This window comes from Dunckerocampus dactyliophorus, chromosome 16 (genome assembly GCF_027744805.1).
Source record: "Dunckerocampus dactyliophorus isolate RoL2022-P2 chromosome 16, RoL_Ddac_1.1, whole genome shotgun sequence".
Taxonomy (NCBI): Eukaryota; Metazoa; Chordata; class Actinopteri; order Syngnathiformes; family Syngnathidae; genus Dunckerocampus; species Dunckerocampus dactyliophorus.
Genome location: NC_072834.1, coordinates 8067275 through 8090384, shown reverse-complemented (window position 1 = coordinate 8090384; position 23110 = coordinate 8067275). Strand labels below are relative to the sequence as shown.

Sequence of the window (23110 nt, the reverse complement as noted above, 5' to 3'; positions counted from 1 at the left end):
AAATAATAGGTTGCTTGTACAAATGTAATGACCTATGCTTGTTTAAAGGCACTTTATTCCAACGAATAACATCTGCGTTGGCGTTCAGCGTTACGACACCTCGAGTGTGTTGCCATGCCGTAAACCGCTTTGTGCGACCTGCCAGTGGAGAGAGACAGAAGGCCCTGAAAGCTTATAAATTTATAGACGATGAAAGCAGGCGTTTTGGATCTCCGTTTCATTTTATAGGCACTCTTATCGTCTCTCTCACGATGATTATAGAGAATGTGGACGCCCTGAAGTCGTGGTTGGCAAAACTACTGGAGCCAATGTGAGTGTTGAGTTGTAATGACATTTTAGCTTGCATGCTACGTAGTTAGCTAGTGGCGAGCATCAGTGGAAGGGGGATTGCTGGAAACTGATGGTCAATTCCTGCAGGAGTTAGCAAAGCACCATGGCCGCTTGCTTTCTTTTTTTTTAGGAAAACAGTTCGACTTTCCATTAGCTGGACGATAACATGTACTTACTGTGTTACTAGTACTAGTTGCAACAGTAATCCATTTGTAACTTAGTTAGCTCCCGGTAATGTAACTTTATCCCAGCCCTGTAGCACGTCTCCAAACTGCAACATAGCATGCATCCCCATTAATGTCCTGGATTGTACACATAGGACCTTTTAAGGGTGGAAGCTTGCCACGAGTGTTACAGTAGTTACCAAATACTCCCACCATTTGTAACAAGATGAAGTGAGTGTCATAAAGTCTTATCTATTCTGAGATACGCTCTCTTGCCATAACATTACAGACACATTCTGATCAGCTACAAAACAACTGCAGTATCACATATTTTTCCTTGACAAAGATAATGATGCACATTTTTGATTCATACTAATCAACAGACTTAATAAGATAACCAAAGTATCTAAGTAACACCTTTATAGCACCATAATTATACACTCAATGTTGCATAACTACCCCTGTCTTGCATTGGATGTCATTGTATTTTGCAGGTCTGTTTTTCTATGAGGGTAGTTGACCTGGCAGTTTTCTCCCTTTACAGTAAAGTTAAATTTTTTAAATGAAATGAAATGACGCCATCATGGAACCTGGCAAAATTCCGCCATAGGAGGTGGTATCTTAATCCTGTTTCATACTGCCTGTAAACGCCCTTAAATTGTAAGAATGTTTAAATGGTAGCGAATGGCTTACCCCTCCCCCCATGTTGTCTTTCCATATGAAGACACGACAATTTTCCACCTTCTGAGGTGGTATCCGAAGTCCCTTTCATACTGCCTGTAAACGAGCTTAAATTGTAAAAATGTTTAAATGGTACCGCCAAAGAATCAGCGGTGGGATAACTTGACGATATTCCACCCTAGGAGGTAGCTGGCTTTTTCCATGTTGTATTTTGTTAAAATACGACCGAATGGGATGGACAAAATCGACCAGGCATTTTTTTTAACCTTCAGAGATAGTATCCTAAGCCCTTTCACGCTGTCTTTAATGTCGGCTTTGTAAAAGGCCCAGGTGAATACTGTACAGCCAGGCTCTGGTGCGACCGCTGTGCAGGGTCTCTGACATGGGCTTTATCGTTTTTGCATTTAAATGAAAACATGATGTATGTTTTACCTTATTTGCAGATGTGATGCTGATCCCTCTGCATTAGCCAATTATGTTGTGGCTCTCGTGAAGAAGGACAAACCGGAGAAGGAGCTCAAAGCGCTCTGTGCCGATCAGCTCGACGTCTTCTTGCAAAAAGGTATACTGTACATGTAGACACTGTACTGTGCACGTAGACATACTGTGTATTTATCACATTGTGACAAAAAATAACAACATTCAGAAAACTGGACAAAGTTATGCCTTTCAGACAGTTGCGTAACAAAGCTTGGAAAAAACATTCGTTCCCGAACTGGTGCAAAATATAAAATTTTGAAAGGATTTAATGTATAAAAACAGCTCAGAAGTCAAACCTTTTAAATTGTGACTCAAGCAATTGATGAGGCAGCCTTGTTCATATCCTAAAATATATGAATACTGTCAGATTTCTAAGTTGTGTGAAGACTACCAGTATCTTGGGAAATTATTTTGTTTGAAAAATATTTAAACTTCAATAAGAACCTGAGATAATCAGTGGAACATTTTCACAAAGGGACTGTATTTGTGTCTGCTTTTGTGTGTGTACACACCACAGACATATGCGTGAATACCCACATCCATGAGGAACAGACAAAAATTTATGACAAATTTTATGCTGTTTAATTTATAAATATGAAAAATATAGACTCTTTTGTGTACAATTTGTTTTTCTAAACCACTATTTGTAACATATGCTAGCCAGTGGTGGTGGTCTTATATTTTTTGGTTGGAAAAAAAAAATAATTTGAAGAGCTTTAACTGTAGTTCCTCAAGACGGCCACCAGAGGGTGATAACTTATTATAACTGTATTATTATAACTGTTTACCATGTATGTATTTAGTGGATAGTTTCTATGGACTGTTGTATGTTTACAATTAATTAGATAAGTACAGCAACAGACTAAACTAATCATTGTTTATTGGGTCATTCTAGAGACTGGAGGCTTTGTGGATAAACTTTTTGAATGCCTGACGACCAAGAACTACCAGGGGAACCCCGTTGCCAAGGAAGCTCCTAAAGAGGAGGTCATCCTTCCTGCAGCTAAGTCAGATGCTGTGGAAGTAAGTATCGTCATTTTGTACTCTTCACTTACCTAACATTACATGATGGAATATTCCCTTTTACAACATCCTTTTAACTCTTTTTTTTTTTTTTTAACACAAAAAAGGTTGAGGCTCTAGAGGAGGAGAGAGAAAACAGGCGGAGGAGAAGCCCTCTGAGGAACCGTTCTGACTTCAACGAGTCCAGGTTTGATTTTGCCTCCAGTGTCCTACTACACTTAAAGAGCTTATTGGCCAGTACAGCTTGAGCCAAAACACCGTTTGATACTACAAAACCTGGAAGTGCTTGAAAACTCCTTGAATTTCTGCTGCTGCTTTTGCGTCTTATTTTGGTTGTTTTAAACCTGCACTTTTACGGTTGAATCCATTTAAAGTTTCTAACCACACAGGAGTCGCGATGACAGGAGGCGGGACGAGCGCAAGAGGCGGGACTTTGATCGGCATGGGAAAAGCAGCAGTGGCGACTCCCATCGCGAGCGGGAGCGGCATGAGCGCCGCCGGGGGAGCTCCCGCGGGAGGAGCTACAGCAGGAGCCGAAGCCGGAGCAGGAGTGGCAGCCGGGGAAAGAGCAGGGGGCGAGGTGAGAAATACAACAACAACGGCAGCTCAGGAGAAGAAGTTCAACATTATTGAGACCTTAAGATAAAATGTGGAGCGCTTTGCATGTACCTCAGAGGGGATTTACCACTTCAGGCTGGAATTATTATCCTCAAGGTTGACTATTGTTCCTATCTGTGTATTATGATGGATGATGCCCTCTAATACGTGTTGCTTCTCTCACAGACTTCAAGTCCAAGTTTGAGGTGGAGAGGAAGGATGCGGACGGCTACAACTCGTCCACCACTGGCGGCTCCCAGCAGCCTCAGCAGCTCACTTCGCCTCTCCTGCACCCCTTCTCGTCCACTGCAGGCGGCCCGCCGGGGCTCGGAGGCCTTCCCGTGGCAACACTGGCGCACATGCCCGACGGAACCACAGACAGCTGGTCTGGCTACTATGGCACAAAGAGACAAGACGTCATCGGCAAGCCATTCAGCAATAAGAGCCTTCCACGCAAACAGCGGTGCAGGGATTATGATGGTGAGGACTCATCACTCATTCTATAGTTTAGATTTAGTGTGAGCCAAGGTTTTGGATCTGGACCAGATGGCACTGCATTTAAACGGGGAGCAAAGTGGATCAATATGTTTTGTAAGACGCTGTGCACCAATTAATGTCTTATGTGCATCGTCCAGTTGAACAAATACTGTAATCGCCTCAAATAGATGCCTCCTTTCCCCACCCCCTCAGGGAAGAATAACATTACCTTTACGATGGCTGATACAATCATCTGTCACTGACATAGAGATCTTTAACACAGCTCACACGACCTGCAGAATAGACATGGCATTTGTAAAGCTGATGATGTTTAGATTTGGTTTTAAGATTTTTAAATGTTTTTTCTATTATTCAAAAAAATAATAATATTAACAATTAAGAATATAATACAGTGGATCCCCGAATATTTGCCGATTTCTGATCAAAATGTTTTTTATTTGTTTGTGAAAAGTCACCCGTTTGTGATTTTTATCTCCAAAAATAGGCCATGTACAGCACATAACTGCATTATAATGCATTATACATTTTAATACAACATACTGAACGTTCAGTTGTGAACGATTCAATGGCCTGAGAATACAACATACTGTAGTCAGCTTGAGTCGCACAGGAAATGTTTTTTTTTTTAATTTATATTACCCTTTTATATCTTTTTTTGTTTGCTAATAGTAGTGTAGCACACACTCACCCACACACCACAAAAGAACAGAGGGTCGCCAACTCTAACCACTATCGCATTCATGGTGTGATCAACATAAACACAAGGCATGCTGGGAAGCTCACGCGCACGTTTCCCCAAAACGCTAACTTGTACTTCCTGCTGATGGTGCCACATGTGCAGAAAGGGAACGACAGAAAAAGGTAATGACGCTACAGGAGAGTTCTGGATACCTCAGCTCGCGCTGTGCTGTACATATCTTCATCAGAGTCACACTGCACAGCAAATCTCACTGCTATTATCATCATTCATTAGTGGTGCGTACTTACGGGATTTCCCGATCCAATATTGATAATTGGATATTGTGACAATATCTGCAAAAAAACAACAGGGGTTATTGATGGTCCTGTTTAGTGTCATCACTAATGACCACTAATGTTTAGCACTCAGGCTCTCGTCCCCAGTGGGAGTGGGAAAAGCACACCTCTCCAGAGGTAGCAGAGACTTAAAATATCCAGTGCCCCGGAAGGCCGGCGCTATCACACTAACAGTGCTCATTCGCGAGGGATCTGTTCGCTTATGAGACGGGGAGTACATACTGTATGCTTTAGCCTCACAGAACCCTAACTTGTCTATGAACCTTAGGTCACATTGTTTCTGTTGTAAGTATTTCTAGAACTGTACGGAATGAGTACTGACACAAGCTTCCAATGCAGAAAAGGGATTCTGTGTCCGTGGTGACCTTTGCCCATTTGATCACGGCAATGACCCCCTCATCGTGGACGACGTCAGCCTACCTAACATAATCCCTTTCCCGCCACCACCCGTGATGCCCCCTGCTGGCCTGCCCATGCCGCCGCCCATCACTGAGCCGCCCCCCTCCCTCAGGATACCCCCACCGCCAATGCCACCTTACGGTCAGCCACCACCACCCGGTGTCTTCTCATTGACTGGTGAGTAGTGTCGATACACGTCTCACTACCAGTTTCTTTATAGTACATCTTCTCAAGGGACAATCCTGTAGAAATGTAACTTGGATATATTTTAGAGTAGTCTGTGCAGAGCTTATATGGCAGTATAGGTTTACTATCCGCTGAAAATGACTTGACACACAGCCATTATTGTCTTAAATAGTTGGCAAAGGTAATTGTGTCTTGCCCACAGTCAAGTATGGTGGTCATGAGTGCTGTCAGCACTGGAGAGCTGCGGTTCATTAAGGGAAACATATATTGGTGCTCAAACACAAAATATAGACACTTGGACCACAATTTGGACATGTTCACTTTGCAGTGTGCGGTGCAGTACACTGACTGCCATAAGTTATATTTCAGGGTCATACTACATTTATTACAGACTACGATGCAACAATCACTGATTATTATTATTTATTTGGAGAATTGCATTTCAATCTAAAATGTGGATGTTTTTTTTGACATCTCTTTTGACTCAGCAATGTGATATATTATGACATAAATATGTTCCTTATCAGAATGTGGTCAATTGTACAATTTAAGATTTTTTTTTTTTTTTTTACCAAATGAATGTTTTGTATTCAATATATTTCTTAGTAATTGGCCCAAAAAAATTTTTTATGCAGCATAAAAGCAGGGAAAAGAAGGTTAGATTATTATTATTTTTTTACAAGCATGGTGTGATGGACATGATAACATAGCTGCCAGTATATTACTGCTCTGAATCTCCTGAAAAAGCAACTTCCTACCTGTCAGTGGTAATGTAAAGCAACCAATGCGACAATAACTGTGAGTCAGTCAGTGAGTAAATGACTCGCTGCCAAGAGACATTAGCTTGGGCTTGTCTCCCTCAGGACCTCCACTGATAACAACCAGTGGAATCGAAACCCCCAACCACCAATCCGCAATCACATCATCGCCCCCTATTGGACCGCCTGGAGTGGGATTGCCGCCTAATCTTCCTCTGCCTCCTCCGCCGCCTCCCTCCTCATCATCGGTGTCACTCCGCCCAAGATATGCCCAGTCTGAATGTAAGCAGATTGGAGCTGTTTTTGTTTTGAAGGCAACCTGCTGGCGCGGGCCGGAGGGATTTCATCATCCGTTTGTTAATTTTTGCCCACTCAGTTGAATTCTCCATTATATTTCACTTGTATATCATTTTTATTAATTTTTGCCCTTTAATTCCTTGCTTGTTCTATTGCTGCGTTGTCTTCCAGTTGCAGTATCGTCTGTTAACCAAATGGTGGCAGTGCTGCTTTTTAAAAGTCACATTGTCGTCATGTTTCATTCTTTACACCACCCATTCAGTTAATGTTATTTTTTTTTGTCATGTGTGCATATAGTTGTTAGTTTTTCCATTTAAAATGAGATTAAAGTATTACGGTGTGATATGTGTGATCTACAAGCAGTATATATGTATGCAGCATGCTCTTTTTTTTTTTTTTTTTTTAACACAAAGCATACTTTTGTGTACCTACGCAACAGATAACTACGACCCAGAGGGCTATAACCCAGAATCACCAGGACTGACCGGAGCGGGTCGCAACCAGTATCGGCAGTTCATACCCCGAGTGCAGACGCAGCGCTCCAACCTCATTGGCCTCACATCCAATGAGGGGCAAGGCTGCAGAGGTAGCTAGTTATTTAACTTCTTAGACTATTCACACTTATCTTAACTTAAGGCTTAAGTCTTAAATTATAAAAAAAAAAATTAAAAAATCTTCCCCCAGCTGCCAACATAGTGATCCAGACGGAGCCAGCCACTACTGCCAGCACACCAGGAAGTTTCAACACAGAGCAGCACAACAGGAAGAGGACCCTGGGCTGCACGATAGCTGAGGGGCCAACGGTTAAAAAACCGTGGATGCAAAAGTAAGAATGCAAGGACTTTTTATACAAATGTTTTTTTCTCTCTCTAAATTTAGTCGGTGCGGCTTAAACAGCGGTGCGTCGTATACAACGGAAAATACAGTATTTAAAAAGATTAATTTTTTCCTTGACTTTCTTTTTTCCCAATAACGGGTCTTTGGAAAGGGAGAATTGTCTTATGTTTGCGGTTGTCTTACATTTGGCTCAATATGGTACATCACTTTATCCATACAGTATTGAGCCACTGAATAAAACAGCTGTAATTCCTGAATGGTAAGTGGCATATTCTTAAAATAAAGGTGAAAGTCTTCACTTCAATCAGATGTACATTTTTGTATTTCAAATCAATTATGGTGATATGTAAGGAAGTAATTTATAGAAGCACAGTCATTGTCCAAATATTTCTGGATTTATTATAAATTTGAACTGTGGGGTTTAGGCAGAATCGTTGTTGCACGACACTAATTACTGTGAAATATTTTTGCTTTAGGCCAAACTTTAACCACCAGCACAAGGGTGGCTTCCCGAAGAGGAATTTCCACGTGAACACCAAGCTGGAGGTGCGCAATATCCCACCTGACCTCAACACCATCACCAAGCTCAACGAGCACTTCAGCAAGTTCGGGACCATCGTGAACATTCAGGTAAAACAGCAAAGGAAAAAAAAAAGGACAAGTTCTCTATAACACATAATGACATAATGATGATTGTTTATCTCTTACTTCTGTTCTCCATCCAGGTGGTGTTTGGTGGCGACCCTGAGGCGGCGTTGATCCAGTTCACGACTAACGAGGAAGCCAGACGGGCCATGCACTGCGTGGAGGCTGTCCTCAATAACCGCTTCATCAACATGCGCTGGCACCGCAAGTCCAACATGCTGGGGGTTCACCCACTGGATCAGATCTCGGGGAGCACAGTGGCTGGGCCTCAGGTAAGGTCACAGGAGTGGAAGGAAACATTAGTGGGTGTCTCTATTTTTGGTGAACATAAACTGTGATTTTACCTTTTTGTTGGGTTAGCAGGGGATCAAGCAGCACAACCCTGCGGTGTACGTGTTAAACAAGCATCGCTCACCAGTCGCAGTTGGCGCCACGAGCACCCCTGACAACCAGAACCCTATCGCGGAAGCTGCCAACGTACGTCTTTATCTCTGTATCTGTTGTCCTCCTGCCAGTTACAGTATTAATGATAACTTCCAACTTACCTGACAGAAATAACCAGAGCCATTCAAAATCAAAGCCTGTGGTACGCTTTCTCTGTGGTACCGCACAGACATGGAGAATTACCTGCATTCTTCCACTTGCCAGTTATTAATGATAACCGTGTAATAGACTTAAACAGAAATAGTCCATAAAGTCAAAGCTTGCAGTACACTCTCTCAAGCACAAGCACAAGCACATGCAGGGCGCATAATGTGGGGGGGTTGAACGTGTAAATAATGGGATTGTTCCTCCCACCAGTTATTAATGATAACAGTCACCTTGCGCAATAGAAATAGGCAGAATGGCTGAACATAATCCACAAAATCAGAACATGTAGTACACATGCTCATGCATTAGCACATGCACGGTTGCGCAATGAAACATGTTGTACATTACATTATCACATTTAAAAGTGAAGTCTTGTTTGTTTGCCATGTCTATGTCTCCCGGCGCTTTGCGATGACCTCAATGTGTTGCTAACGTTCTCTTTCTTGTTCTCTTGCCTGACTCTGTGCGGCACTTAGGTGGCGCCGGCGCTGACAAACACCCAGAAGGGCCCCTCTTACACTTCCAACCCGCTCAAGTTGTCCTCCAAGTGCCTCGGGAAAACAGCAAAAGCACTGGAAGCACAGGAAGCCCTTAAAAAGAAACAGGCACGTCGCTCAATTTTTTAATACGCATCACGTTGCTGGAGCTCACTGTGCCATTTGCCTTCCCAAATGAGTGTGTCTAACATATCGTTTGTTTTTGTTCAGGAGGCGTTAAAACTCCAGCAAGACTTGCGAAAGAAGAAACAAGAAATGTTAAAGACGCAGATTGAATGTCAGAAGGTGAGACTGGTATTCACCTTGCTAATGCACAAGCCAAGGAAAGATATGTTCAGTCAAACTATTTTGGTCCAAGCTAGCCGGATAGATGGGGTCAGCTCTTCAGCTGATTAGTTTATAGGAGGCGATTAACCTTGACCATAAGGAGATTGCCTGAGGTCTAAGAAAGTCAGAGTCATACATCACAGTTTTGTCGTTATTTTGTCAATATACTTTTGTGTGATGATGCAGTGACCTAAAAACAATCATGTGGGCCGTTTTGGCGAGATACCCAATTTTGACCTTTCGTACCAGGCGCTGATTAACCGTCTGGAGAAGAACCGAGGCATGAAACCCGAGGAAAGAGCCAACATCATGAAAACCCTGAAGGAGCTGACCGAAAAGATAGACCAGCTCCAGAACGAGATGAATCCAGCCTCCCAGGTGTCCAAAGCCAATCACAACCAGCCCAAGACGAAGACTGACGTGAGATGAGCGCTCAGTATGATTTTCCTGACAGATGAGGCAGAAACATAGCATTATATATATTTTTGGTCCATGTCTCACATGCAGGCCCAGAAGGAGCTGCTGGATGCTGAGCTGGACTTCCACAAGAAGATGAGCTCTGGTGAAGACACAACAGACCTCAAGAGGAAACTGGGGCTGCTACAGAAAGAGGTAAAGTCACCTGGCTATGTATTATATAGGATCATAACAGCTTTGAAGAGGTCAAGGGGTGTACAACAATTTAAAACCGAATGATATAATAGCCGACAGTGATATAGCATATAGACATATTTAAAAGGGATTTTCCATGTTACTTTAACAATTTTGAATCACACACATACAGTAGATAACAGGAGAATTGATTATGCATGATTTAATACTGATAATAAGTAATAGGTACTGCGATTGGCTGGCCACCAGTCCAGGGTGTACCATGCCTCCCACCCAAAGTCAGCTGGGATAGGCCCCAGCATACCCCCGCGACCCTAATGAGGATTAAGCGGATTAGAAAATAGATGGATGGAAGTAATAGGTAAGAGTAGGTAGTGAATATACAGGTGCATCCCAATTAATTACAAGTAATTTCATTACAGGAGTTCAATTCAGCCTAAGAGACTAATGAAAACCTTTCTGAGCTAAAGGATGCAGTTAATTTACGGATTAGAGCATGAACCAGTACTTTACAGTATTGAACTTTATTGAACTTTGCGCCCAATAACTGACATTAGGATATACTTCGGAATCGGACTCAACGGCGCCTCTGCTGGTTGCAGCAAAGTAGGCTCTGTATTTTGCCTCACTTGCTTCAAGATGCAGTTAATCAACAATCGGTTCCACACAATCAATAGAATTCTTTCACAGTCAATCACTAAAAATGGCCACTCTCTAAAAACAAAATGTATTTTCAGTCTGCTTGCTTGAGTGGTACTTTTTTTTTTTTTTAGCATGAAAAGCTGTAAGCTGCATCTTAAGGAAGCACTTTAGAGTCACCTCAGACTCACATGTGCCGTCCCACTGAAACACAAGACAAGCGTGTGCTTGTTGTGTCCCAACATCAGATGAATCAGAACACAGCTTTTGATAGTAACACCCTGCCTAACATGTTTTTTTCTTCCCCCATGGCTGCTAAATTAGCTAGATGTTAAAAATGCATTACCCCCCAGCCAGTCCTCTCTGTGCACATTAAAAGCGCAGCCACTTTTAGCGAGCCCAGAGGAAGAGCTAAATGCTAACGAAGCCCAATCAAACACCAGCCTCTTATGGAGGCCCTCTCATTAAAATTTGAAGAAAATCACGGGCGGGCGATGTGAGGGAGAAGTGAGCAGAGGACCAAATGGAAGTAAAGTAAGTGAGAGTGGGGCTGGGAGGTTTCGGAAAGAGATGAGGAAGTGAGGGAGCAAGGCAGGACATCTAATTGAAAAGTAGGAGAAAGCAAGTCGAAGGAATGCGATGACAACCATAGAACCAGAAATAGAATTGAATGTGACACAAAGGCCCTGGCTGCTCAGAACAATATGAATACATTTGACCTATTATGTGTATGTCTAGCATTTTTAAAGGGAGAGTAGTTTTACTTGATTGTAGGTTGAATTATGCAGTCTTTTTATTTAATGTACTTTACATTAATTACTTCTTAAGTGTTAGTACTTAAGTATTTATCCATAACAATAATAACAACGCCGGTCGTCTTTGTAGGCAACACAACTGGGCATCCTACGATCCCCGACGGGTCAAGGCCGTGGCCGGGGGCGAGGGAAGACGCCGCCGGAAGCCGGCGCAGCGCACGTCGGTCGCGCCAGGGGCCGCAGCCGTGACATGCCGGGCCGCGGTGGGAGCGGCGCTGTCAACCGCATGGTGGTAGACCACCGACCCAGAGCCCTGTCTATCGTGGGGGTCACTCAGGAGGAGAAGGAGGAGCTCATGCAGCACTTTGTGGTGAGAACGTGGCTAAGTAATGCTTTAAGGACGTACAATAGGCCCCGCCCACTGATTATACACATTAGGTTAGGTTACATTGTCGCTCCTTATGCTTCAGTGTATGTTTTATTCCTAGAATTTTGGTGATATTGAGGATCTCCGTGACCAGGACGCCGCCGGTGTCGTCGTGACCTTTAAGACTCGGAGTGAAGCAGAGAATGTAAGTCACATTATTTTGACTCGGACGCTGTAATTATAGCCAGGTTGCGACCAGTCCAGGGTGTGACCTGCCTCTCGCCCAAGGTCAGCTGGGATAGGCGCCAGCATACCCCGCGACCCTAGTGAGGACAAGTGGCATAGAAAATGGATGGATGGATGGATGTTTATTTACCTAAATTGCAATAAGGATGGGGCATTAATTTGAAGGAGGCAATTAGTTTTGAGGCAGGATTGTAAAAACGTCAGTGCTGCTGTAGCACTACACTCGTTATGCCATACATGTATGCTGTACTGCTAGTATTATGCTTTATCGTGTGTTTTTAAATTATTACCGACTTAAAGTGGATGAGGTGTGTTTTCTGGGGGGGAAAATTATCAATTTTCAGAGAAAAAAAACAAAATGTACTTCTTTTTTTTAACCAAAAGTCTGCTAATTTTCCGAGTTGCAACTGCTGAATTGCAAATATATGGAGATCCACTGTATATATAACCACGGTCGCCACCAGGAAAACATAGCTGTGTTGGACCACATGGTCATTTGTTAACAAGTTTACAGCAGCAACAAAACCAATGTTGTAATAGTGATAAGGAGCAAACTACTCAGCCAGCATTCATATTATAAACAACAGTACGGCAAGTGTATGCAGCTCAAGGTAGTGACATATATAATGTAGTTTACTGTAGCTTACTGTATATACTGTATATAATGTAGCTTACTGCACAAATGCAGTTACTGCCATCTTTTGGAATTGATAAAAACTACTATAGGAGGTTGCCTACAGCCACAGCTGTTTTTTGCCCTTGCACCATGCACCCGGTGACTTTAGGGGACTCTGCTGCGAAATGAATAGATGCGTTAATTGGAACATTTACGGTACTTAAAACTTTAGCGGTTTAAAATCCATCCTAACTTTGCCATTTGTGTCGTCTAGGCTGCCAACCAGGGAGCGAAGTTCAAAGATCGCGTGTTGCAGATCTCCTGGTACAAGCCCAAGACGCCCTCTGTCACGACGGAGCCAGAGGAAGAGGAGTCAAAAGATGACGACAACACGGTAAGACAGTCAGCTGCCATTTTAGAACTCGTTTTTATTGGTTGTTTCTAGGGATGCGCAACACATTTTTTTGAAGACGATACCAATAATTTCCTGCTCCTGGAGGCCTACTTCGCTATTCAGCCGATATCGATAACTAATAACTTTTTATAGGTATTATTTTTTACCTTAGATTTAAGTGTAGTAGTTTGTGCACACCTAGAGGTAAGAACGACCGTGGCTCCAAGTGGTTTACTAGCCGACAAAAGCCAGCATCTTCAACAATGGTAAAGGGTGGGGGTCTAGCACCATGGTGAAATTACAGACCGCTTTAGCCCTCAGGTTGTCTCTAGCAAACTTATTTGCACTTTTCAAACGCCGCGGCTATAGGAACAAGCCCCGTGCCACAGACATCGTAGCGATGCTGCTGTTTCAGGTGTTTGATGTATCAATGTTTGGGGTTTTTTTTCCATCATCTCAGAATGTTTGCAGAGCATTTGGAGCATTTGTCGAATATGTCTTCCTCTGAAACATTGAGAAGTCCCACACCATCGAAGCCATACGTGTTCCGCTTTCGGAACACGTATGGCTAAGTCTATATTATGTCTTGTTTTGTGTTATTATGTCTACTATATTGGCTAATACGAGTGTAAAGGTGACTATGGGGTGTTATTTCATAGCTTCATAGCTGCAGCACTCCAGTTTAAAGCGGAAAAAAGAAATGACTATGCTGGGGCACGAATGCTGACGAGCAAACAGTACCAACAGGCAATGAGGATCTTCGGGGGGGTGTCAGGGCTGTAACAGAGGTGGGACAATTCTTTTTTGTACAGGAATAGTTAAAAGTTGCCTTTGAAGATCAACAGTCGCACTCACTTCCCCTCTGCTTTGTTGTGTTGAAAGCAGTTGTCCGACAAGCATTTTATACGGGCAATTGCTGGCTTCTGCATAAAAGGCACATGAAGATAGATGAAGATACGTGACAGATTTACTGTCACTGATGGGGCAATTTGGCCGGATTTCTGTATGAAATTCACAGGAAGCTGTGCAGCTTTTAAGTTGGGGAAAAACTTTGGGATGTTTCCGCTTTTTATCGCAGATTTCTCACTCTCTCTGCGGCGCTCTTAAATTTTTCACTGGGCGAAACTCTCAGTGGAAAACGAGGCCAAGCTCCTCGGAAGTAAAGAGCATCTTTTCCGTCTGAGGGAAGCGGGGACGACTGTCAGGAGGAATCTCAGGAAGACCGCTTTTATGGTTTTAGAGCTTTTCGGGCTGCAGTCGAGTTGTGACCTAGGGCGTGGGTGTCCAAAGGGCCATCCGGGGGTCATTTTCAGCCCGCAGCATATTGTTAAAATAAAATTAAACCAAAAAAACATTCCATGTTCCATTGTCGAATACAGCCATCACAACCATAACAGTAGATATGGCAGATATCGGATACTTGGTGGGCAGCGACGATTTCTTTCAACACAAGACATCCTGCCTGTGTTATGGCTCTGATACTACCTTAGAAAGGTGCAAAATTGCTGGGTCAACTTAGTGCCCCCATGCCATGCTGATGCTGTTTATACAGAACAGTAACAACAAGAAAAAAAGACGACTTTTACAGGCTAACAAGAGCGTCTTTGGGCGCACTTGCACTGCTGTGTTACTTCAACGTTACGAACTTTGTGCCTTATTTTGCGTTATTATGTGTAGGGGTGTTATTACCTTAACAGGCTTTCTATTCTCTAACTATGAAAATATGAAATGTACCGTGAATCCTTGGTTAGCAGGTCCGACCTACTCTAACCGAAACGGACGCTAACCGAATACACTTTTCTTATAAGAAATAATGTAAATTCAATTAATCCGTTCCAGAAAGCCAAAAATGTTAACACAAAACACATTTTTGTAGTTTTACAATTATAGTTTTACATGCAGAAACCAATTAGAAATGCATGTAAATACATAGAAATGATGAATGAAAGGGATAAATGAACACTTAATGTTACTTTCACTTTCATTGAAGACGTGATTCTTGACGGGACTGAAAACGGGAAGGTGGTGGTGGTTGATCTTGGCTTTCGCATTGTGTCTTTGGGAACCGTCATGTCTTCAATGAAGGGAAAAGTGACCTTAAATGTTCATTTATCCGTTTCATTCGTCATTTATATGCGTTTAGAATGGTTTTATGCATGTAAAATGATTGTAAAAGTATAAAAACATGTTTTGTGTTAACATTTGAGAGTCAACCGCTGATTACATCATAGACTGGCGACGTAACATAGCGTCATGTTACGCTAACCAGAGATTGCACGCAAACCGAGGTGCAAATTTTTGACGTTACGCGCTAACCAGGGCGGACGCTAACAGCTGAATTCACTCATCGCGGTTAGGGTTGGAATCAATTAGCCATGATAAACTAGAGGGACGACTGTACTATGATGACTATTTTGGGGTTCCTAGCATGCCAAGCAGATAACGTTTGCTAATCGTTGGTTGATGACTTATGAAGAAATGGCAAATATAAACACACATGCTAACGTTAGCTTGCCCTGTTGTGCCGTATAGTCCACCTTGCTGCAATGGCCCTCAGTCTCCTCTTGGATAAAACCTCCTCCTCCATTGTTTGTCAGCATGTCTTGTACCCAACTGATGCGTTCAATGAGGCGCGGTTTCTGCAGTTTGGTGCGGGTATATAAAGGCATGTGGACTTTAAAGAGCATCACTTTGTTTTGGTGTCCTTTATCAGCAGAAGGAAGGAAGCTCCTATTTGCCCGGCGAGGAGGAAGAAGAGGAAGAGGACGACGACGAAGACGACAAGTACGAAAGCCGATCTTGGCGACGATGAGCCAGCAAAAATCCGACCCAAGAGGACTTTTTGCCCTTTTCCCAGTGTTTCCAAACATTCATTTTGCCGACTAACAAGAAGTCTTCTTTCCTTTTGAGCGTTTTTCGAGGGTTCCCTCCACTCAACGTCTCACTTTTGCTGAGAAACGTGTTCTTAGAGATAGATATAGAAACAAAATACCTAGATGAAGTTGGAGTGATGGCTGTCAGTAATGCACAACATTTGTGTCTACTGTGAAAAGGTATTTTTATACATACTGTATTTAATTAATTACTTTGTTTGGTAACTTGTGGCCCCTTCATCACTTTTTAATTTATTTGTCTTACCTTTTCTCTATGGAAGTATCCAGCGCCACTGTCTGAGCCACACCGCAGTTAGGCTAGGAAAGATCTACAAAACAACAAATAGAAAAAAAGACATTTTACACTCAATATTGGTGTAAATATTCACATGATTTCTTTTCCTGTTCCCTCAAACAAGAATCACATGACCCTGTCAAGTGTTTGACTGTAAAAGCGAGTGAGCTCTTTTCGTTTTTAACGATATACATTAATTCTTTGCCTTACACAGACTTTTTGCAAGATTTGTGAGTTAATTTTTTGTACATTTTTGTAAATTTACGTGAAAGAGGAATTAATGTTGATTTTGTTTGAGATTTTTTTTTCCCCCCAATTTTAATCTGAATATGGTTAAAAAAAAAAACACACACACACACTGCTTTGATCCAGTTTGTTTTCCATTTCATTAAATTTGTCTTCCAAATTTTTTTTACCCCTAAAGGCAAAAAAACAAAAACAAAAAAAAGGCCCACACTAGATTTTTTTTTTTTTTTTTCCTCTGGTTTGTTTGCTCAGACAAAACGAAACAAAAGCAAACACACACGGTTGTGAGCCAGACAAATCCGTCATTCGAAAACAACAACAAAAAGCCCTGCTGTAGATTGTTTTAGGGTTTTTTTCCAGTTATTTTAATTGTGACTGGTCAAACAAACACAATTTCAATCCCATTTGTTTCCAACACAAAACATTTTGTCATCCAAACACTTACATTTTTTCTTTGTTTGGCATAAATCGCCACTCTTTGCCTTTTTAGTCACGAGAGAAGGAATCAAATGAGTTTTCTAATTCTAACAGCTTCCATGTACCCCGATGAAGAGTCACATGAATCCTTATTCAACTAAACTGAGTGGAAAAACCAACATAATAGTCACTGAACCTCCTGCATGTCAAATCAACTCACATTTCTTTTCTTACCTGTTGACTGACGACATCGTCCCATTCCCCCCCCCTCCCCTGAACATGGTCACTGTTTGTTTTAAAAGAACGACCAAGTGAATTGTCCCAATTTTTTTTTTTTGTACTACTACTACTACTACTACTACTACTGTACACAATATGCCGTAGTGTAAAGAAAAAAACAAATGTAAGTTTATCGGATAATAGTTTTGGGATTTGTTACTGTTTATATTGCAAGGATGTGGATGTATTTTTCTTCATGTATTATTTTTCTTTGTAAAAAGATGGATTTCTAAATGACTATACTATAATAGCATGTTTGCTTTTGCCAATAAAGATGAAGGAATGGACTGCTTGGGGGGGGGGAAAAAGAACAAAACCAGAAAGAAAAAAAACAATTGAATTTGGACAACAACAACAACAACAAAAAATATTGCCAAGTTTAAAAAAAAAAAAAAGCAAGCAAAAGCATTCCAGGAAATATCTTTAAATGATTTTGTCGTCTCTGTTTCTTTGCACTTCAGACATTTTAGTCGATGCCAGAGCACCTGATCAAACTAGATCCACTCATTTGTGTGTACGTACATGTTCTATTGTGTACTTGTGTTGTTTTCGTGGCAGAGATGTCCCCAAAATATCACTGCACCCTCTTTGCAGGCACACGTCAGAAGCAATCCTGAGTATCTGAAACACACACACACACACACACACACACAGACAGATGACAGCTCCCAAACAATGACCTCTGAATTATGAATGACCTTAGTGCCTATTAAGAAAAAAGAAAAAGCCAGGGTGAGAAAAGGGATTTCATGCTTTATTCAGAGTAGAATGCTGCATGACAGTTTCCAATGTGTGTGTGTGTGTGTGTGTGTGAGACACATACCTCCACCAAGGCAAACAGTCCTCGAAGAGAAGGAAACAGAATGTCAGTTGTTGCAATGTTACAACAAATGTATTTGTATACATTAAGAGCATTTGTGGGTGAAATATCTTTTAGTGTGTATATCAAATTGGAGTTTTTATCTGACTTAGGGTTGCTCACCCCTGCTCTAATTCCATATAAAAGATGGATTATTTACCTTTTATTATTGCCACAGTACTAAGACACACTATAGTATATCTGATCATTTATATGGGTATTTATTCATATTTAATTATTGTAGAATGTTAAGTGGTATCTTTGACATGAAAATTATTATTTCATTGTTTTATGTTTGTTAATGTCTGTATCTTTTAAAAATATATTTACAGTGGTGTGATAGTACTTTTTGCATGTTTGTCACACTTAAATGTTACAGATCATCAAACAAATTTAAATTTTAGTCAATGACAACGCAACTGAACACAAAATGCAGTTTTTAAATTAAATTTATCATTATGGGAGAAAAAAAAAATCCAAACCTGCATGTGAAAAAGGGATTGCCCCATAAAGCTAATAACTGATTGGGTCACCCTTAGCAGCATCAACTGCAATCAAGTGTTTGTGATAACTTGCATTGAGTCTCTTACAGCGCTGTGGAGGAATTTTGGCCCACTCATCTTGGCAGAAGCACGAAGCGTCTTTTTAAGGTCATGCCACAGCATCTCAGTAGGATTCAGGTCAGGACTTTGACTAGGCCACTCCAAAGTCTTCATTCTGTTTTTCTTCAGCCATTCAGAGGTGGACTTGCTGGTGTGTTTTGGATCATTGTCTTGCTGCAGAACCCAAGTTGGTTTCAGCTTGAGGTCACGAACAGATGGCAGGACATTCTCCTTCAGGATTTTTTGGTAAACAGCAGAATTCATGGTTCCGTTTAACACAGTAAATCTTCCAGGTCCTGAAGCAGCAAAACAGCCCCAGACCATCACACTACCACCACTATATTTTACTGTTGGTATGATGCTCTTTTTCTGAAATGCGGCGTTACTTTTACGGCAGATGTAATGGGACACACACCTTCCAAAAAGGTAAACTTTTTTTTCAACAGACCACAGAGTATTTCCCCAAAGGTCTTCGGGATCATCAAGATGTTTTCTGGCAAAATCTGCCATGCAAGCCGGCTTTACCCAGTGTCTTTCTTATGGTGGAGCCATGAACACTGACGTTAACTGAGGCAAGTGAGGCCTGGAGTTCTTTGGATGTTGTTGTGGGGCGTTTTGCTACCTTTTGGATTAGTCGTTCCTGCACTCTTGAGGTAATTTTGGTTGGCTGACCACTCCAGGGAAGGTTCACCACTGTTCCATGTTTTCACCATTGTGGTTCGCTGGAGTCCCAAAGCTTTAGAAATGGCTTTATAAACTTTTCCAGACTGATAGACTTCAATTACTTTCTTCCTCATTTCCATCCATCTTCTATGCCGCTTCTCCTCATTAGGGTCGCAGGGGTATGCTGGAGCCTTACATAGCCCGGTTGGGATGCCGGTGACACTGTTAACCCTGGAACAGACAAATATTACTATGTTTACTGTTGTTTCTGAGAAAACTTGTTTCTTGAATTTGGACCAAAGTATGACACTGTTTGTAGTGGAAGGTAACTGTAATTCACCAACGTAGCTACTAGGTAGCGCACAAGCAATGGGACAGAATGGCGGGTATGTTGTCGTTTACGATCCAGCTATCAGGCTTTTTCGTGTATTTGTCTAATGAATAGGAAGATGCTAACATTGTAACGGATGCCTGCCACCTGCTACATAATTTACTCACGAAGGGAACCAGACATGCGAGCGGCAGGATCAGATGGACCTGCAGCGTCATCAGTCTTTGCCCCACCCCCCCTCCCCCTCCCCCTCCCCCTCCCCCTCCCCCAGACATGCTGCTCTTTCTGTAAGTCTCTTTGGCTTCTTTTCAGCGTAACTTTTATCATATGATTTCATTCTTGCAGCGTTACAGACCGTGTCACGCTAACATCAGCACCATGGACAGCTACGCATGGTGCTCTTGACCTATGATAAATAATAATGCTCACTTCTGATGGAACTTGTCATAGAGGTATTCATAGGTATTCATCGATATATACTTTTTAAAGCTAAATTGTGCAGTAAACAAGTGTATAACTAAATAAATGTGCAATAGTCAACATTATTGTTTTTTAATTTACTTTATTTAAAAAAATACATTTTATTTATTTAGTTAACTGATGATTAATAATATATTTAATAACATATTTGTCATATAATATAAATATTACAATACATGGAATGATAAACTCAAGTGCTAATCATCAATATACTGTATTAAAAATGTATCATGGTTTTGTTGTGGTTCATCTACTGCATGGATATGTACTAATAATATACAAATAATTGTTATATTTTGTATTATTTTAGTGTGTATGTGTTTTCTTCTAATATAAAACAGTAATGAAAAAGGGTTCACTTGTTATGGGCTTCATATACTCTCCAATTACTTAATCATAATATTAATAAGTATCAATAATAAGTATTATTTGACTATCATTATTATTATTCACATACATTTATTTCAGTATGTTAATACTGGTTTTAGCGTCTCATCTATTATAAAAAATGATTAGTGTTTTATCTTTAAAATGAATGAACTAATAAAACAGCTCAATTATTTGACTATGTGATAGTATCTATGTACTCTTTTAACCATTAAAAAGCATACATTTAGAAAATCCATGGCTAATTGAGTGGTTAACCATTACTGCGCATGCGCAGAACAGGTCCACCTGTTGCGCCCATGTAAGAGGAGCTAGGTGCGGGGGGGGGAGGAGAGGAAGGTGTACGGGTGCAGTCATAGAGTCCAGACAGTGTGGACTTGCTCATCCTCCATCATAGTGAAAGCAGGCAGAAGAAGAAGATGATGATGATGGCCATGGACGGCAAGCAGCATTTGAGCCACCCCGGCCTGCACGCTCATGGGGTGCATGAGAGCATGCGCAGAGTGTGTCTGCCGGGCCCACCACAGGTCGGTCAACGTTTTGTGCGTAAATGTGATTTGACTTTGTTCTATGCGACACACTCCTCCTCCCTCCATATTAATTTTTATGACCTCCCTCCTCCTTCTTCTTCTTCTCCTCCTCCTCCTCCTCCTCATCATCATCCGCATGCCTGACACAATTCCCCACTGACTCCCACCATGCTGGCTTGCAGCTGCAGGCCAATATATTGGGGGGCGGCGTGGAGGAGAGCCTGCTGGCGCGGGCAGAAGCTCTGCAGGCGGCGGCTGACAGCATCAGGAGAGACGGCTGCACCTTCCATACCATGAGCACCTCCACCTCCTCCTCCTCCTCTGTCTCCTTGCACGTACCTGCTATCATCGCACCCCAGAATCATCATCATCACCATCATCACCATCAGCTAGGACAGAGCCTGGAGGCCGGGGATCTTCTGGAGCATCTCTCCAGCAGCCTGGCTGTGACCGGGATGGGTGCTCCAGAGCCCGGCATGGCGCACCACCATCATCAACACCACCACCTGCAGACCATGGGGCAGCTGCACCAGGCCATGGCCGCCATGGGTCACCCTCACCCGGCCATGCCCGCGCATAGCGACGTGGAGTCAGACCCACGCGAGCTGGAAGCCTTCGCCGAGCGCTTCAAGCAGAGGCGCATCAAGCTCGGCGTGACGCAAGCGGACGTGGGCTCGGCTCTGGCAGACCTGAAGATCCCCGGCGTGGGCTCGCTGAGCCAGAGCACTATCTGCAGGTTCGAGTCCCTCACGCTGTCGCACAACAACATGATCGCGCTCAAGCCGGTGCTCCACGCCTGGTTGGAGGAGGCCGAGGCGGCGCACCGGGACAGGAGCGCCAAGCAGGATCTCCTCGGAGGTGCTGGTGCTGGTGGCCCCGGGGACGACGCGAGGAGGCGACGGCGCACCTCCATCGCCGCGCCGGAGAAGCGCTCCCTGGAGGCCTACTTCGCCATCCAGCCGAGGCCCTCCTCGGAGAAGATCGCAGCCATCGCGGAGAAACTGGACCTGAAAAAGAACGTGGTTCGAGTGTGGTTCTGCAACCAGAGGCAGAAACAGAAGCGCATGAAGTACTCGGCGGTGCACTGACACTGAACGCATCACCCATAAAACATTTGTGAGGCAGCTCTTATCACTTCTCAATTTTGGGATTATCTCCTCTATTCTTCATTTTAGTGCACTTTTTTTAAAGCACTAATCAGGAATTGTTGAACACATTACTGTGCTGTAACTTCTAAAAGACACTTTGTCACTTTCAGGGACGTTACGTCACTTTACATCATCTGATGGATGGACTACTTCAACACAATATTGACATCACGTCTTCACTTTTTTCTTCCTAAGTGCAAATGTTACTGACTGTCTCTTTAAAAAAAGGCACAGTATAATTATTATTATTATCAGTTGTTGAAATGATCTAATTAAAACTGTGGATTTTCCCCTCACACACACACACACACACACACTTTTCACAAGGTTGTGTTCATGTTCATGAATGAACAATGGCTGCTATCATTTAATAATATTATATTTAAAAGCGGATCGACATTATAAACTCACTGGTCACTTCATTAGGTACACCTGCACAACCCATTGACGCCATGTATTTTTTTTAAAGCTACATTTGGACTCATTCAGCAATATTTCTTTAATTATTTTATATTTATTCCATATTTTTGTGTGGGATGTTATTGGGTTATGTGTAGCTGTACCTATTGTGGCAAGACAGCACATCGTTTCATAATTGCTCACCCTTTTTAAAGACATTTCGTTGTTTAAATGTAATTAATAAATAACTGTTTATTTTCTAAAAGTGGCTATTTCTATGACTCCATGTTTATCAACCATTTAATTCGGTATCATTTTAACCATGTTTTGCAATCTGAATATTTGACATGTATATAAATTCCCGTAGCCTGCACACACACACACACACACACACACACACACACACACACACACACACACACACACACACACACACACACACCCATACAGGCATGACATTAAATATGCATCATGAGTGCGTTTTTTTAAAACATATAGCCTATTGTCCCTTTAATTGCGACACTTTTAATTATGGATAATGGATGGCTTTATAATTATTATTATTAACTCGTGGCAATGCAATGTTAATTATATATTGGTGTGAAAACGAAATAGAAGCACGTGACT

General features: G+C 42.1%; 2 protein-coding genes across 5 annotated transcripts; both read left to right on the top strand.

Annotated features, from left to right (window-relative positions):
• The first annotated feature begins 130 nt into the window (after positions 1-130).
• On the top strand, positions 131-17145 carry rbm27 (RNA binding motif protein 27). 4 transcript variants are annotated; one of them, XM_054755629.1, is made up of 21 exons: positions 131-310; positions 1619-1737; positions 2551-2678; positions 2786-2865; positions 3068-3258; positions 3462-3755; positions 5148-5384; positions 6257-6433; positions 6888-7034; positions 7133-7274; positions 7762-7915; positions 8011-8202; positions 8294-8407; positions 8998-9126; positions 9229-9303; positions 9595-9765; positions 9853-9957; positions 11482-11721; positions 11840-11923; positions 12855-12974; positions 15688-17145. In XM_054755629.1, the coding sequence occupies exons 1-21, from the start codon at positions 252-254 to the stop codon at positions 15784-15786; spliced, it is 3057 nt and encodes a 1018-aa protein (XP_054611604.1). In that variant the 5' UTR covers positions 131-251; the 3' UTR covers positions 15787-17145. The 4 variants fall into 4 exon arrangements, with proteins under 4 accessions (XP_054611604.1, XP_054611605.1, XP_054611603.1 ...); XM_054755630.1 differs by having other exon boundaries at positions 8291-8407; positions 15691-17145; XM_054755628.1 differs by having other exon boundaries at positions 8291-8407.
• A 3661-nt stretch (positions 17146-20806) lies between these two features.
• LOC129169314 (POU domain, class 4, transcription factor 3-like) lies at positions 20807-22725 on the top strand. The gene is made up of 2 exons (XM_054755632.1): positions 20807-20933; positions 21119-22725. Exons 1-2 carry the CDS (start codon positions 20826-20828, stop codon positions 22022-22024), a joined length of 1014 nt encoding a protein of 337 aa, XP_054611607.1. The 5' UTR covers positions 20807-20825; the 3' UTR covers positions 22025-22725.
• Positions 22726-23110: the final 385 nt, after the last annotated feature.

What these genes read in the sequence shown, in the direction of transcription:
- rbm27 (XM_054755628.1), top strand. Translation starts at nt 252, where the DNA reads ATGATTATAGAGAATGTGGACGCCCTGAAGTCGTGGTTGGCAAAACTA. An exon ending in CTAAGTCAGATGCTGTGGAA is followed by an intron (nt 2,679 to 2,785) that starts GTAAGTATCGTC and finishes AACACAAAAAAG; the next exon opens with GTTGAGGCTCTAGAGGAGGA. An exon ending in GCACAGTGGCTGGGCCTCAG is followed by an intron (nt 8,203 to 8,290) that starts GTAAGGTCACAG and finishes TTGTTGGGTTAG; the next exon opens with CAGGGGATCAAGCAGCACAA.
- LOC129169314 (XM_054755632.1), top strand. Translation starts at nt 20,826, where the DNA reads ATGATGATGATGGCCATGGACGGCAAGCAGCATTTGAGCCACCCCGGC. An exon ending in GTCTGCCGGGCCCACCACAG is followed by an intron (nt 20,934 to 21,118) that starts GTCGGTCAACGT and finishes GCTGGCTTGCAG; the next exon opens with CTGCAGGCCAATATATTGGG.